Genomic DNA, 15,250 nt, shown 5'->3' on the forward strand with positions numbered 1-15,250 from the left:
ATCGAATCCTTTAGTGCGAGGATCGGCAGAAAGCGATGCCCGTCTTGTGTTTGGGCACTTATGAAGCAGAAAGGGCCGGGAGGCAAAGGGATTAGCAGAACAATGTATTGTGAGTCCTTGTAATATAAGCCGAGCTGAACAGGCAGAGGCTGTTCCTTAACTACCTAGGTACACACTTGGGCAGTACCCGTGGATAATGTAATCAGCAGGCGAATCCATGAATGACTGAACTAGGCTTCGGTGAGCTGTTTCCAAAATTTCAGAGAAAATGCGTCGCTGAGACTCGAACCGGAAAAAGGTTTCCGTTTACCGCTGGCAAGGCTCTAGCTGGCTTGTTATGATTTTGTGTCACTAACTTGTGAAGACATTGTTGTCAATGACCTAGGTGTGGAGTAGGAAGAAACGATGTGGGTTGAAGAGAAAATGAAGGTATTAGTGATGACATCCATACAGAAGACTTGTCTTGGGGATGTTCCTTCAACTCCTGTCAGCCCTAATGCAAAATATATATTTGGGAGTTGGATACTATTAATATGTAGCTTTTTCCCCCTTATAGAACACAAAGTCGCCAAGCCATACATCAATTACGGGTTCCATAACTCAGTTGGTTAGAGTGTGATGCTAATAACGTCAAAGTCGAGGGTTCGACCCCCTCTGGAACCACGTTTCTTTTTTTTGTCTTTTTCTCTTTTCATATCTTGTCTTGGATTTCCGAATCGTCCCCCCTTTTTTTTCTCTACATCATGGTACTAGATGAATATTTTGTGGCGGGTTATGTCTATCAAAAACATCAAGCAAAAGACGAGCCCGCAAGGAAGCCAAGTCAAGACAGGAAGAAATAAAAACGCCCAAAGAACCGACACAGAATAAGTCGTCACCGCCGTTGGAATAAACAGGTCTGGAGAAACCTCCCTCCTCCGCGATGGCAATCTTACGAACCTATTGCTACTCGAAGATCCAAGAACCTGTCTTGTTCCTATTACGCCAGAAGTCAGCTCTTCAGGATAGCCTCTAAATGTATGACTGCATTCTGATCTCCAGGTGACCCTTTCTGGTCCTCAAGCCTCAGGCTGTGCCACCTCACACACAGTCCCTATCTCTTTACAAACCCCGCATTGTGATAGCTGTACGTTGCAGCGCAGCTTTCGGCGTGGCCGCTCGTCATACGCACGAGCCGGGCGCTGGTGCCCGTGTGTCGCACGTAGGAATATCGCTTCCGTTCCGTTTCGAAGGTGGATGACATGCGTACTAGGCGAAGCACCGGAGAAAATGATGGGCTTGCTTCCTTCTCGGGTAAGATAATAAAGGGGAACGCAAAGAGGGAAGGGGGAAGGTAAGCTGGACGACCTCGGGATCAGCTTTAGCTGACTGCATCATATGTCACCCAGAGCCTAGGTAGGTGGTTACGAAGAGGCATCGAGGCACTGCATGGTTTGGAGAGGGGATGAGGGGCCGGGCGTAGAATCTCGTCTGTTCAAGAGCCTGCAAAGATCGATAAGATGAATGTCAGCACGGACTCACTAATGTATTTCCACGGCATATTTAAGGGCCATACCAAGTACCTTGATTGAAGAAGTCCGCTCCATTGTATGGATTCTGCTTGTTAACTAGTCATCAAGATATTAGGAGAGGAAGTGGGAATGATACTTCTCAGAGTGAGCACCGAGGGTGTTAACTGCTAGCCCCTCTCCCATCTCGTTAGCGTTCTCAAAGTCAATATGTAAGCTATACGTTTCAGCCTCTCTTGTAGCTTAAGGGGTCTTTGCAAGGACTTCTGGTAGCTGTATGGATACCGACACATCAGCAATAGTCATGTCGATTCACTTAGCTACAATATGCAGTCCAACCATCGTAAACGTTATCTAAAGCCTTTATCGATAGAGGGAAGTCTATGATCGTCCTATCTGATGATACAAGTTGGCAGTAGAATCAAACCCCATCCTAGAAGGACGTGAGGAAGTCCCATGAAACATTTCCATGATCGAAAGAAATCAAAATACGCCCCCCTCCACGTATTCGTCCCACTCCGCTCGGTGAATTCCCGCGAAAAGTCTCGGGACTCCCAACATCTTTAGGTAGCCATATCTCATCGGCCTCCCCACCCAAATATGCAGGGGCTAACCTATGAATGTTTGAAGTAATTTCCCTTTTGCTTGGCATCCTAGCCTGCACGCAGCAGCAAGCCTGGATAGCCCACAAACATGACGTTTCTGCTTACGCAGCTTCATTCATGTCGGACGCTAATACGATCGTAAGCTTGATGCGTGGTCAACGGGCGCGAAAACAAGCAAAAACAAAGGTAAATTAATCTTAGTATCAACCCCGAATCTACCTGGACTGCGTACAGGAGTACAGAAGTCATTGTTATGGATTGACCCTGTTCAAATATCCAAGTATGAATGAACTGCGCCTTGTCTCAGCCACATATGACTGCCCAGTAAACTTAGATTAGAGTACGTTGGACATGCTCCTCCGTTTTTTATATCCGTTTTATATATCCTCAACTCCACCGCCACATTCGGCCGAACCCTTATTTATTGGCAGGTGCATAATAATATGATTATCTTCCGAGTGGCCCGATATAGCAGGTTTGTTTTGGGAAGGTGGAATAATTTCCTGATTACTAGTACTAACGTCTGAAATTACAACATCCGAATACAATTGGATGAGCGGATACAAAGTGGGAACATAAACTTTGATAAATGGGGAACCAGGAGGGGAAATTGTTAGAGACGGATAGGATAGTACGCGAGTTCCGATGAATTCGTACAATATACTCCGTACAGTTTGGTTTGATATCTCATTCTCAAGAGAACTCATGAAGATCATGTTTGTAATAAAAAGGGTCTCGACTGCACAGGGACACAGCCGTTTTACCGAGACTGGTCAACATCCAATAGAACAAAGGAAGCTAGGGTTTGACGGTAGCCTAAAGTGATACCTGGGGTCGCGCTCAGACCATAAGGGACTTGATTTTTGGAGCGAAGTCAATTATCAGGGATGATCAGGTTTGCAGTACGGAGTACGGAGTAGCAAAATGGCCCATAATGAGTCCACTCGGGGCCATTTGCCTCCGCTTTGTAAGCAGGGGTTCCGACCTTGGCGTGTCCAAGGTTGACAGGATATTGAGCATCTCCAGGCACTGAAATTCTCGATATCTTAGCACAGGTCCCATAATTATCCAGGGATGGTAGTGGCTCCGAAGGCTAGAAATAGATGGAAAGATCAATAGTGCGAAAGCATCCGAACACGACAAGAGGATTTAGTGTGGAATTGAAGTCTCCACGCTGGGAGGCCGGGAATGTATCTGCCGGATCGTCTCTATGGAGTTAAGCATAAATTCCGGTGCTTACGAGCATTAAGTTTGTATACTTACAATATATACGGTCTGGAAACCAGGCAACAGTTTAACGGAATTGTGGCTGAATGCCGAGAATCATTTTCTGATTCGAAGATGGGAAGATGCATGGTGGAGCTGGGTGGAGATGAACCTGATCTTTTTTTTATCGGTCATCGGGCAGAAAATCTCCGGGTGTCTCGGTGTCGGGGAGTTTTGAGGCCATCAATAAATCCAAGTTAGTTATTCAGCCCAATCTTTACTCTATACTTCGTACCTAAGGTTCTTACTCCGCGGAAGGGTTGAACCACGTAAGCATATAAAAGGCCGCGTGGGCTAAGAAAATGTGGCGGGTGCAGTAGTAAATTAGGGTATCCATGCCGCTAAGCAGGAATGGTGATGATAGCGAAGCTATGCAAGTGGTTAACGCCTCACTAGTCCATTCATAGTAAGCGGGCCACGAGGCCCTGCGTTCGAGTAAAAGAAAAAAAATAAAAAATAAAATAAAATAAAATAAACAGGGTCCTTCTAGGAACCTAAAAACATAGCGACGAGTACGGAGTACAGGGCCCTGAGGAATCAAGCCTGTGGCGTAAGCTCGAGAGAGAGAACAGACCCGAACACTAAATCCTTAGCCGAAACAAGCAAGGAAGCGTATTCGTCGAAGCTGGACTAGACAGCCCGAACTATCGTGGATATACGTCTCCCGTGGATATATACGTAGGCCGCATACGTATGCTCCATCTAAGATCGAGTATAGGCAAATCAACGCTCGGCTGGCAAAGCCCCCAAACGGTCCGCGTCCTCAGCTCACGAACCTTGTACTACGTCTTTCCTAGATTGGTACAGCGGATCGGAAGATTGAAGCTTAGCTTGATCGGCGGTGCCACGCATTGTCTTTGGAGGAACGAGGGAAAGAAGGAAAAATGCAAATCTTGATATATGACCGGATAGAGTATACGGTTGATTCATAATGTAAATAAAGGCCAGACTCTGCTAAATAGATCACTCCTACAACATAGAAAGAATGCCTGTTTCATTGTACTACAACATGCCAGGTATGTTGAGGAAAGTCAGCCCTGGAGAGTCCCCGCGAATGGGTCGGAGCGGGCGGATGGACGCGAATACGAATCCTTGCACGGGCCAGTCCCTTTCCCACCTACGTAAATATTTTGAAATGTCGACGCAAACAGTGGAAGAAGAGATTAGGTTAATTAGGTTTATCTTTACTTGAAACCGGAGGAAACCTCGAAATGCGTATACATTCGTATTCTGTATATTCCGCATATTGTACACAATAGATGCATTGTACGATCCATAATATTGACTGTACCCGCAATTTCAGGGGAGAATGATTATCCTAAGCTTGGATGGTCTCGGGAAGAAAGGAGCAAATCTCGGTGCAAAGTACCCTTTCAAGAGAAGAAAACAGCCCAACAAGAGCGCCACGTTATAGCTTGAAGGGAAAATAGATTATCAGAACGTTAAAATGTTAGAGATCGGGGCTGGGCCTTTCATGTCTCACCTTTTTTTTTTCCATTTATACCGTAGGGCGAGATCGTCCGGCAGTAAAATAAAGGAATAAAACGGAACGAAATAGAACTATAATCTGTAAGAAACTAAGAAACCAACCAATCAACGTAAGAACCCCGAACTGAAGCCAATACCCGCTATGGAATCCCAAGCCGGAGGTGAGTTCCCAAACAGGCCAAGGTACCAACATCATCACTTACGTATGTTCTTAGATTTCTAGAAAAAGTAGTATGAGAAGTGAGCTATATGATTCTAAGTATGAATACGTACTATATTGCATGGATAATGTGGACAGGGTTAAAAGCTTGTGGTTCTTTTAGATTTCCCTAAACTCCATAGATCAAATAACATAGAAAAGATGCCAAATCCCGGAAATAAAATCAATCTCAGGGTCCAATGGTCTCATGATAACCCGCAGTTCTGCCGATGGGTGGATCTTTTCCTGTTTTCGCTTGGTTCAGCCGAAGCCCTAGTCCGAATGACAACCCGGAGTTAACACCTCCGACTACGTATTATAGTATTAGAGTATTATAGTATTATAACTGGGATAAAATAGTGAAAGCAGAAGAATAGAAACTCAAATAAATCCGAAAAAAAAGAAAAGAAAAGAAAAAGAAAAAGAAACCATAGACCTCTACACTAGGGTCGGAAGAAACGGAGAAGAAAACGGGTCTGCACAGGTGGATTAGGGGTCTTGGTATGTATTGTATTGTGTCTTATATTTTTAGGGATTTTCTATTATTCTTTTTTATTTAATTCTCCACTGAACTAAATAGCGTGATAGAAGAGTACTGAGCCTCGACAGACCCTGGAGCTTGGCTTCTTTCGCTCTTTTTCGTATAATTAGTTACCAATGGCCATGGTTGGCTCCGTTTTCTTTCTACTTGATCTATATTTGTATCAGAGTTCTTACCTCTTCATATCTCTCCATCTTATTCCGGTCAATCCCCCCATCTTATCTCATATCCTGGATCTCATTTCCACTTCGACCTCTACCACGGACACGCGCAGAGCGCATTTCGTTTCTACATATTCTCAGACCGCCTGACACTTATCTGGAAGAACTGTTACTTGGAGTTAGACAACCAGCGTTGAACTTCGACTTTTCTGCAACATCCCCAGGCCAGTTTGCAACTGCCTTTGAGGGTTGTGTTCCCTCATCCAATTGCAAAATTAGAAAGCAAAAAAAAAAGGAAATCCCCAGGGGGAGAAGAAAAAAAGAGGATCTGAGCCTCGGAACAATTCCACTGCGACGGAAGGAGATTTGTCAGACCTCGCCTTGCCCTATTCCGAGTCGTATCTCCAGTATTCAACAACCTTTGAGATACTTCTCGTCACCTCCACCTGAAAAAGGACATACGAAGCCCGGCACAAGCTCGAGTCATCGGGCCTCAGTTCACGTCTGCAGGCCAGTGCCGATTTAGGGTCTAATGTTGTCGACGTGTTACACGACACAGAGGACAAACATCTTTCGAGAGCCGCTGGTGCGTTTGTCGTGTCCTCCTGGGGGCAAGAAATGAGCGAGATGTTCTTTCTCTTCTTCGACACCCTCCTCCCCTTTCTCCCCTTGTCTCAAACGGCGATCTCTCGAGTTCTTACGAGCATCCAGAGCCCAGCTGAGCCGGTTGCCAACAGTCTAAACTGACTTGCATTCTGCCTTTTAGTATAGTTTCCCAGCCCCGGTGACCGCACATCGGGGCATTGAGGAGATGTCCAGCTGTAGGACGAGTATTGTGTCCATTCTGAATAATGATGACAACCCATCTTTTGCGGTCCGTTCCGCTCCCCGACTTAGCCGGAATCACACATCACCATCATATTATCCACATCATTCAGAGACACTACCCCCGCCCGTCAGCGACCCACCGTTCACCCGTCCCCAAGCTTCATCCGAATCTCCAGCAACATCACCACGAGGGACCAGACACCCCTCGGACGCGATGACTGAAGCCGTCCAGCCCGTCTCACCCGGGTCATCCGACGGCTCAGCTTACGACTATATCACCAGTCAGTCATCATCTTATCACCCGTATTCCCGGCAGGATCCGCGACGGGAACCATACCGATTCCCTGCTCGTGGGCCAGCAGGTCCTCGAACACCACCGGAGACTCGTTCGAGCACATCCGAAAGGCCTTCTTCTCAGACCGGGGCGACGCGCGGCACAGGGCGGAAGAACAAGTACCCGTGTCCCTATGCCGTGAGCCATGGATGCTCTTCCACGTTTACGACTTCGGGTCATGCGGCGCGCCACGGGAAGAAGCACACTGGCGAAAAGAGCGTGCTCTGTCCCATCTGTAACAAGGCCTTTACGAGGAAAGACAATATGAAACAGCACATCCGGACTCACCGCACGCACTCGGATGACATGCGCTCTACTTCGGAGCCGGAGTCTGATGCTCGATGGGCGATGGGTCGTCCCGGTTCGGCATACGCCTCGGCTTCGCACCAGCACAATGCCAGTCAACCTATGGAGGCAGGTGCACCGCCTGTCCCGGGCGCTGGCCCTCAAGCGCCCTAAGGACGCCAGTCGGGTCTTCTCCGACCGTCCACTTTATTTGCTGTTTAGTACACCACTTCCTTCCAAGGTTCTGTTGGTCCCTGCTTGGCCACTGCTGTGCGGTGTGATTTGGTTCTGTCTATTTGTCCTTTTTTTCTTTTCTTTTTGACTGTCGATCCTGACTCTCAACATGTGTTCTTTTACCTTTGTTCCTTTCTTTTCATACCTCAGCGATATCATTTGCATGACTGTACGTTTCAACTCATCGAGACGTCAAGGCCGACTTTGTTACCATGTGTCTTTATTGTTTTCCTGTTTTATATCCCTCGTGTACCATGTTGAAATTCTCGTGTTATGTGTGGTTGAAATATTGTGAGAGGCGATCAAGTAGTATCCAGCTTCCCTTCAGGGATTTCCATGAGAAATTATGTGCAACCAGTTCAACGAGATCCAGAGCATCGTGTCGGATCGTAACTGGGAACCCCCTGAAGGCGACCCGTGGAACCATTGTTTACGTTCCAGAAATCTTAATTCCGGGTAGTTTTGATATTGTCGGTTGGATATTTGTATGTTTGTGTATATCTTGTAACGGGAAATAGAAGTAAGATAATAAAAAATTATCGAATGGTCTGCATTCGCGTATATTATAGGGCTGGCCCGTTGAAAATTCCCTGACACTAAGATGCAGGATGACGTCGGAGTAATATCTGATATCTGATACACGACATAAGTCCAGTTGCTCATTCGATGGGGTATATGTGCATGAGAAACATCCCTTTGTTCTTTTTTATACGTCATTGGCGTAATCTTGATTCGCAAGTATATATACTCTGTGAAAAGGAATGGTCCTTTAGCGTTGGACTTTGTACTTCTCTTCTATGAATTTCATAAACCGATGTACTATCTCTCACTCTCAGCCACTGCCAAGTCTCTCAGCCCCCAGTTCTTCGCTCACCCATCTGAATCCACATCGACGTCACGCCACCCCCCCACCCCGCCATACATCTCTGATCAACTTCTTTTTTTCCCATCCCACATATTCTCCCAGTGAACGGTAGCAGCTCACAACCCTCGACCTTTTATCTTTCAATTTGTGTCTCACTTTCGCCTCAACGATGGCGTACTACGAGGATCGCCGTTATCGCGAGCCGCGCGACCGCTACACACGAGCCAGTTACGCTGACCCGTATGATGATCCTCGTGGTCGTTATAGACGACACGAGCGAGACTCATATGTACCCCGCGCCAGCACCGACTCGATCGAGGAAGTCCAGCGCGACTACCCCCCAGGCTCAGAGTATGCCTACGAGCGTCCTTATAGTTCTCGTCGGCCGAGGCGACCCGTTTACGAAAATGTGCGCCGCGCCTCCTCCGTCAGCGGATACGATCCATACAACGATGCATCTTACCGAAGCTCTGGTCCTCGTCGGTCAAGACACTACGAGGATAAACGTGAGTGATATAGAGCTGATGTGGTTGAAATTGATCCTAATATCTCTCAGGCTCCCGTCGCCCAAAATACGATTCTGATTCTTCTCCAAGCCGTTCTCCACCCCGCCACAGACGTCGCAAGTCGTTCAGCGAGCAAGCCCTGGGCGCCCCAGGTCTCGGGGGTGCCGCTTCTTCAGCCAGTCGCGGAGAGCGTGGTCGCGGTCGTTCCCGTCCCGCCATCGCCATAGATCATATTCAAGGTCACCGTCAGATTCGCGAAGCCGCAGTCGCCACCGCGGTGGTAGCAAGCGCGATAAAAGTGAGCAGCGCATCGCACAGGCTGCTCGCGCCGCCCTGACAGCCGGCGCTGTTGAGGCATTCAAGCAGCGCAAAGAGCCAGGTGACTGGGCCGGTGCGAAAGGAAAGCGCGTTCTCACTGCCGCTGTGACGGCTGGTGGTACCGACGGCCTTGTCGATAAAGATCCCAACAAGCACGGGAAACGTCATGTTATCGAGTCCACGCTTGCAGGTCTGGCTGCCAGTCATTTCGTTGGTGGTGGTTCGCGCTCGCGGTCTCGTGGCCGAGACGGCGGTCGGTCTTCAAGTGGTGGCCTCAAGAATCTCGCTGCTACTGGAGCTCTTGCTGCTGCAGGAAAGGAAATCTATGATCGATACTCGAAATCGCGTTCTCGGCCTCGCGGCCGCAACGATTCCCGCGACAGTGACGAGGAGCGTGGCTCCCACAAGCGCAGCAAGAGCGTTTCGGAGTACATCAGTAAGGGAATGGCCGCCCTGGGACTTGGAAGAAGAAGAAGACCGTCGCGACAGCAGAGATCGTAAGGATCATCACCGGGGGCATCGGGATGACCGAGAGCGGCGTCATCGCCGGGGACATCGACGCGACTATTCGGATTCGGATTCAGATACGGACAGCGATTATTACAACCGGGACTCGAGACGGGGCAAAAGCTCGAGAGATGTAGGTCGACACCATTCATTGGACGGAAGAAATCCACCCCCCCTATGCACCCACTAGCGCGTCGCGCGGTGAATCCGGTGCCCGCGGCCACGGGTCGAGCTCCGAGAGTGATTCTGACTTAGGCGACAGTTCTGATGAAAAGAAGCAACGGAAGAAGCTGAAACGGGATATGCTCGTGACCGGAGGTCTGGCCAGTGTGGCCACCATCCACGCTGCGCATAGTATCTACGGGAGCATGGAGAAGAGGAAAACAGCGACAGAAGCAGTTGAAAGAGGGGGAGATTACGCCCGAGGAGGCCCGCAAACACCGCATGAAAGCTAACACCAAGGACGCTGTGAGTATCGGTCTCGCTGCATTAGGTATCAAGGGTGCCTATAGCGAATGGAAGGAGGTTATGGAGAAGAGCAAGGAAAATACTCATTTCCGGGAGGAATGTGCTCAGCGCGCTGTTAGACGTGAGAAGCGTCGCGCTCGTAGCCAGGGTGCGCCTTCCCGTCATCATCGTTGGCCCGATGAGATCGAATACGCGCCTTCGACGATCGATTCCCGGAGCGACCATACGACTTTTTACCACGATGGAAATCCTTACGGGGCGCATGAGGCACAGCAGATCTCTTACTAGTGTTTTAGTTCGAGCCATCATGACTTTTTACTCTTTTGATGACTTATGAGACCATGATTCTATTTGATATTCTATTTGATTTGAATATTTTCTGCTTTCTGTTTTCGGCTCCCTGACGAATCTCTTATGTCTTGTCATTCTTCCGTTTTTGCAGAGTTATATGAACATGGCGGGCACGCTGGATATGGTGAGAGATACTCCAACTCCACATGGGTGGTTTTCGTCTTATTCTTGAGGCTTGGCATGTCCAGTACACGAACAAAGGATATCTGTCTCAATGGTTCATGTTTAGTAGTGAATGAATCCGTACATGTACTATGTAGATGGACATGTGTACAGCGTTGCCCAGGTGCAGTGTCCTCGTGGTTCTCCTGCACGTGCATGGAAACCGAAAGCGGATCTTAGTGCTACTCAATGCCTCAAGCCAGCCGCAAAACATCCTTGGCCCTAGAATTGGTCGGTTAGGACTGCTTCCACTTTATCTCCAGGCACGATCTTGACTCCCGCAGGTTATTCAACTGGAATTCGACCAAGTTATCGTCTGGAGTGCGGCTTACCTTCCTGAATTATGGCAGAAAACTGCCATAGCGAGGAGACCCTCAATCCTAGCGCACCTGGAAACATCACAGACTATTCAGCTGATTCGCTTGCTACGTCTACTGCGATGACCGCCGAAAGAACTTACTACCATTGCGGTAATTTCTTCATCAAACGAGGCCTCCGGCCGAGCGAATACAAGACCACAATTCGAGGCACAAAACACATCCCCCGACTGGGGAAAGAACGACTCCAAAACGAGGCCGCGGCGTTGCGTTTTATTCGACGAGTTAGCAACATCCCTGTTCCAACTTTGTACGGTGCTTTCGACGTCGACGACTCGTTCATAGTAATCACAGAGCACATTGACGGCGTGTCTATGTCAGATCTATCGGATGATCAAAAAAGCGTCGTCCGTTCCGAAGTCGGGCAGTACCTATCCATCCTCCGTGGGATCAAATCGGACACTATTGGTGGCCCTTCAGGGATAGTTCTCCCACCTTATCGAGTGATGCGGCTCTCGGACAAAAATGAATGGCCACAGAAAGTATCCAAAGATAGTGAATATGTCTTCTGCCACAACGATCTTGCCCAGCATAATATTATTGTCGATCCCCAAACATTGAAAATCCGGGCTATTATCGACTGGGAATACGCCGGGTTCTTTCCTGAACACTTTGAGTGGTCTTTCTACGAAAGACGAGGCCCGTCGGTAGCGCTCGAGGGTGAACATGATGATTCCGCAGAGTTGCTGCAATTTATGGAGGATCAGTGTGTCTAGTGATGGTCGACTTTCCTTTCTGGGCAGCAGTACATGTACGAGCTAACCATCTCTCGCATACAACAAGCCACTGCCCCCAGCCACCAGACACCGTACTACGGCCATCATGGTTGCCAGTGCTATCAGACGTTTCAAGAACACGCGCGTTGTCAACATTCCCTGCGGACAGATCCTGCCTATGCCAGCTACAACAGAGATCGACTGTCGAAGCTGGTTGTGACGCTTCCAACCAGACCACGTCAGGTCGTCCTCGGAGGGAATACAAATTCCATGTGTCTAGACAGCATGAGAGCGCTAGTGTTGAGTGTCTGATTGGTTTAGGCAACGCGCTTGATAATATTACTTTGGGTAGTATTTGCATGAATCCTGCATTGAATGAGGGGAAGCCCAACAGTATTCGACGGAACAGACAAGGATTAAGAATGGGCTTGCTGCTGTTCCGGACTCTTCCGACATTCCCTCACTCTATGATTTCCATTTGGGCTCAGGGGGAATTATGGGTAGTCCATATATATAGGCACATATAGTAATATAGCAGATATAGTAAACAGAGTGCGGTTAACAAGCGCAACGGTATTTCGAATAACCTTATATCAGAGTCTAGAATCTCCAGGGCTATCTAAAAATAAACGAAATGAACATCTTGTCCTTTTTTAAATCTGATCAGCCCCCAAATTAGCAAAAGCGCAAACCGACATGCCAAGCAGCTAAGCAGCTTACGGAGGAGATTAGATTTGGCCCCTCCGCTTCAGCCGCAGGACCAGGACTCCTTTTCCCTATTTTTAAATGTACAACATAGAGCGTTTTTGATTTAATAGGGTTGTCCATTTCCCTTTTCCGTGCCTGTACACGTTCCACCATGGCCTCGTCGCGGGAGTCGCAGCACTCACTGCTATCCGAAGATTCGATCGACACTCGGCCCCAACGGTCTTGGAATCCACTCAACAATCGCCTAACCGACTCGGACTATCGCTACCATTCCCCCTCAGACAGCACCTGGTCCGAAGAAGTCCTGCGCGATGTCGGTCTGGGCATCTCGAACACATCAGGCGACGGCATTCCCGCAGAAATCTCGACAGACAAGCGCCATTCAACTGATAGCACCGCGACTACGACTCCGAATACCTACAAGATTCCACATTCTCCCCAGACTCCGCAGACTCCACATGCCCACGCCCACGTGCGGTGCCCCCAACCGGGCAACGGTGCTTCAGAAACGGCTCTCCTGGGTCCCGTTGACAGTCTTGATCCTCGCTGTCTATGCCACCATCTTTTCAGGTATCTATCTCGGCATTGCGCTTCGCAAGCCCCGATGGCAGAGTGTCTCCAGCGAGGGGCCCTTGGCTCCATCTACAGCAGATTTGCTGAGCGCATTCTTTGCGAAGACGATCGAGTTGGCCTATGTTACAATTTGCGTCGCGTTTCTGGGACAGGTGCTTAGTCGGAGGGCTTTGATGAGGGATTCTCGAGGAATCAGTATCTCGGATATGAATATGAGGGCCTGGATTATGCAACCCGGGTCTATGATTGTGCATTGGGAGGCACTGCGATATTCGGCGCTCACTTTTCTCGGATCGATTGCGTTGGTTGCAACGTTCGTTGCGATGCTGTACACCACTGCGGCGCAAGCTTTGGGTAGATCCTTTCCCTTCTATGCACAAACTATGACAAACACTAATCAACGACAGTTACTCCCAAACTCTCTCTTGGCCCTGTTGAACCGACGATACTCTACGGCAAGGTAACCTCCAGCTTCGCAAACCCCCACTACACTGCAGCGAACTGTGAGACACCCGTCACCAACGAAATGGACCCTGATTATCGCAACACAACCTGCATCCAAATTGAACACGTCGGCCACGCATATCATAACTACCAGCAATGGATAAGCCAGTGGGGCCAGCTAATAACCCACAACAATGAAACCTCAAGCGAACTCCAAAAGCGCCCAAAGCCAACAGGTTCACTCTGGGACAACACCACAGTAACAGGCAGCTGGATCAACATGCAAGACATGTCCACGCTATCCAAGGAACACGGCCGAATGATCAACAACATAACAATGGCAATGCCACATGGCGGCATCCCCGGCGCAGCAATGAACTCCAAAAACAGACTCAAACAACCCACAGACTCCTCCGGCGAAGGCAAATACACCATCGAAGCCTCCGTCCCCTCGCCAGCCGTCAACGTCCTCTGCACAGGAATGACAAAAGACGAGCTCAGCCCCCCTAGTCTACTCCTCCTGGCCCGGCGGCGACAAATTCAACATGACAACCTGGACTACCTCACCCCCAGACAACATCCCGCACCCCGCATCCTGGAAAAACCGCACAGTGGTCGACTCCCTCTTCCAATTCGGCCCGAAATACGACCAAATCCCACCCATTTTCGGCAAATACCCCCTCCCATACAACACAATCCTCAACACAACAGGTTCCTGGCCCGCAAACGCCATCTACCTCCTCGGCGCGACGCCACCATCCAACGACACCAACACACCAGCGTACGTGATGTGCTCTCTGCGCGGGAAACAAACAGGCGCATGTTCGACCACGTACTCCGCCGACACGAGCGGCGCATTCCTCAGCACGGTCTGCGAGAGCGCCTCAAACGAGCTACAGTACGACCGACGACATGACTTCGAGGGCCAGTGGGATCCAGACTGGAAGAACATCGCGTCGGAGTGGGCGAATGCGCTTAGTCTGAACGCCGGGATCACCGACGGCGCAGCCAGCAATGCCAGACTGCTGATGCAGATGATGCCGCGGTACGACAAGAACGAAGGGGCGTTCACGCTGGACCCGAGTTTACCTTCTATTGCCGAGGCATTGGCGGTGATGGCTGGAAGCACGCTTATCCTCAGCTCGCAGAATGCGCCGTTCGTTCCGTTCTGGAACTACAGTACCGAGAATCAGAACGTGCTTTCCGAGCCTGTTTACCAGGGTTTCGATGCCTCTATCCAGGCTGTTGGGTATGCTTCTGGTGGGACGGAGCAGTGGCAGGGGGTTTTCTATGTGATTCTTGTGTTTGCGTTCTTGACCAGCGCTGTCTGTCTTGGGTTTATGATTGTCGAGGCGCGCGGTCGACAGGTGACTGATTTCACGGAGCCGCAGAATTTGTTCGCGCTTGCTGTGAATAGTCCGCAGACGTCGCAGTTGGAGGGTGCTTGTGGGTGTGGGCCTTGGGGGGAACAGTTGAAGGAGAGGTGGTATATTGGGATGGAGGAGGAGGATGAGCATTATTATATTCGGAGTAAGACGGAGGAGAAGATTCCGCTTCTTAAGACGATGGATTCGAGGCAGTTGGAGCCGATGGAGATCGATGATGGGGGTGGGAGGATGCTTAGCCCTATGGTTGATGAGTTTAGGAAGGTGTCGAAACGTCATTCGTTTTTGGCGAAGCTCTATTGAAGAGGTTCATAGTATATCTCTGGGGGACTTGATGTTTACGATTTATGATCTATATACGGTACATAATGGGTAATGTTTGAAGTAATGGACATGACGAAAGGTGTTTCAATATGGCATG

General features: G+C 49.2%; 6 protein-coding genes across 6 annotated transcripts; 5 read left to right on the plus strand and 1 right to left on the minus strand.

The window, feature by feature from the left end:
• Positions 1 to 1,058: 1,058 nt before the first annotated feature.
• On the minus strand, positions 1,059 to 1,540 carry N7519_000467 (uncharacterized protein; the record flags this gene model as incomplete). The annotated part of the gene is made up of 2 exons (XM_057287246.1): positions 1,059 to 1,285; positions 1,522 to 1,540. The coding sequence occupies 2 exons, from the start codon at positions 1,538 to 1,540 to the stop codon at positions 1,059 to 1,061; spliced, it is 246 nt and encodes an 81-aa protein (XP_057153329.1).
• A 4,846-nt stretch (positions 1,541 to 6,386) lies between these two features.
• Positions 6,387 to 7,389, plus strand: N7519_000468 (C2H2-type zinc finger protein; the record flags this gene model as incomplete). The annotated part of the gene is made up of 2 exons (XM_057287247.1): positions 6,387 to 6,494; positions 6,535 to 7,389. 2 exons carry the CDS (start codon positions 6,387 to 6,389, stop codon positions 7,387 to 7,389), a joined length of 963 nt encoding a protein of 320 aa, XP_057153330.1.
• Positions 7,390 to 8,483: 1,094 nt separating this feature from the next.
• N7519_000469 (uncharacterized protein) lies at positions 8,484 to 9,639 on the plus strand (the record flags this gene model as incomplete). Its single annotated transcript, XM_057287248.1, has 3 exons — positions 8,484 to 8,820; positions 8,871 to 9,020; positions 9,071 to 9,639. The coding sequence occupies 3 exons, from the start codon at positions 8,484 to 8,486 to the stop codon at positions 9,637 to 9,639; spliced, it is 1,056 nt and encodes a 351-aa protein (XP_057153331.1).
• A 450-nt stretch (positions 9,640 to 10,089) lies between these two features.
• Positions 10,090 to 10,401, plus strand: N7519_000470 (uncharacterized protein; the record flags this gene model as incomplete). Its single annotated transcript, XM_057287249.1, has 1 exon — positions 10,090 to 10,401. The coding sequence occupies one exon, from the start codon at positions 10,090 to 10,092 to the stop codon at positions 10,399 to 10,401; it is 312 nt and encodes a 103-aa protein (XP_057153332.1).
• Positions 10,402 to 10,969: 568 nt separating this feature from the next.
• On the plus strand, positions 10,970 to 11,719 carry N7519_000471 (aminoglycoside phosphotransferase family protein; the record flags this gene model as incomplete). Its single annotated transcript, XM_057287250.1, has 1 exon — positions 10,970 to 11,719. The coding sequence occupies one exon, from the start codon at positions 10,970 to 10,972 to the stop codon at positions 11,717 to 11,719; it is 750 nt and encodes a 249-aa protein (XP_057153333.1).
• Positions 11,720 to 12,578: 859 nt separating this feature from the next.
• On the plus strand, positions 12,579 to 15,132 carry N7519_000472 (uncharacterized protein; the record flags this gene model as incomplete). The annotated part of the gene is made up of 4 exons (XM_057287251.1): positions 12,579 to 12,948; positions 12,998 to 13,354; positions 13,408 to 13,953; positions 14,018 to 15,132. 4 exons carry the CDS (start codon positions 12,579 to 12,581, stop codon positions 15,130 to 15,132), a joined length of 2,388 nt encoding a protein of 795 aa, XP_057153334.1.
• Positions 15,133 to 15,250: the final 118 nt, after the last annotated feature.

This window comes from Penicillium mononematosum (genome assembly GCF_028829835.1).
Source record: "Penicillium mononematosum strain IBT 11891 chromosome Unknown utg000001l:1.0-4488741.0:1.0-4491989.0, whole genome shotgun sequence".
NCBI classification, from domain to species: domain Eukaryota; kingdom Fungi; phylum Ascomycota; class Eurotiomycetes; order Eurotiales; family Aspergillaceae; genus Penicillium; species Penicillium mononematosum.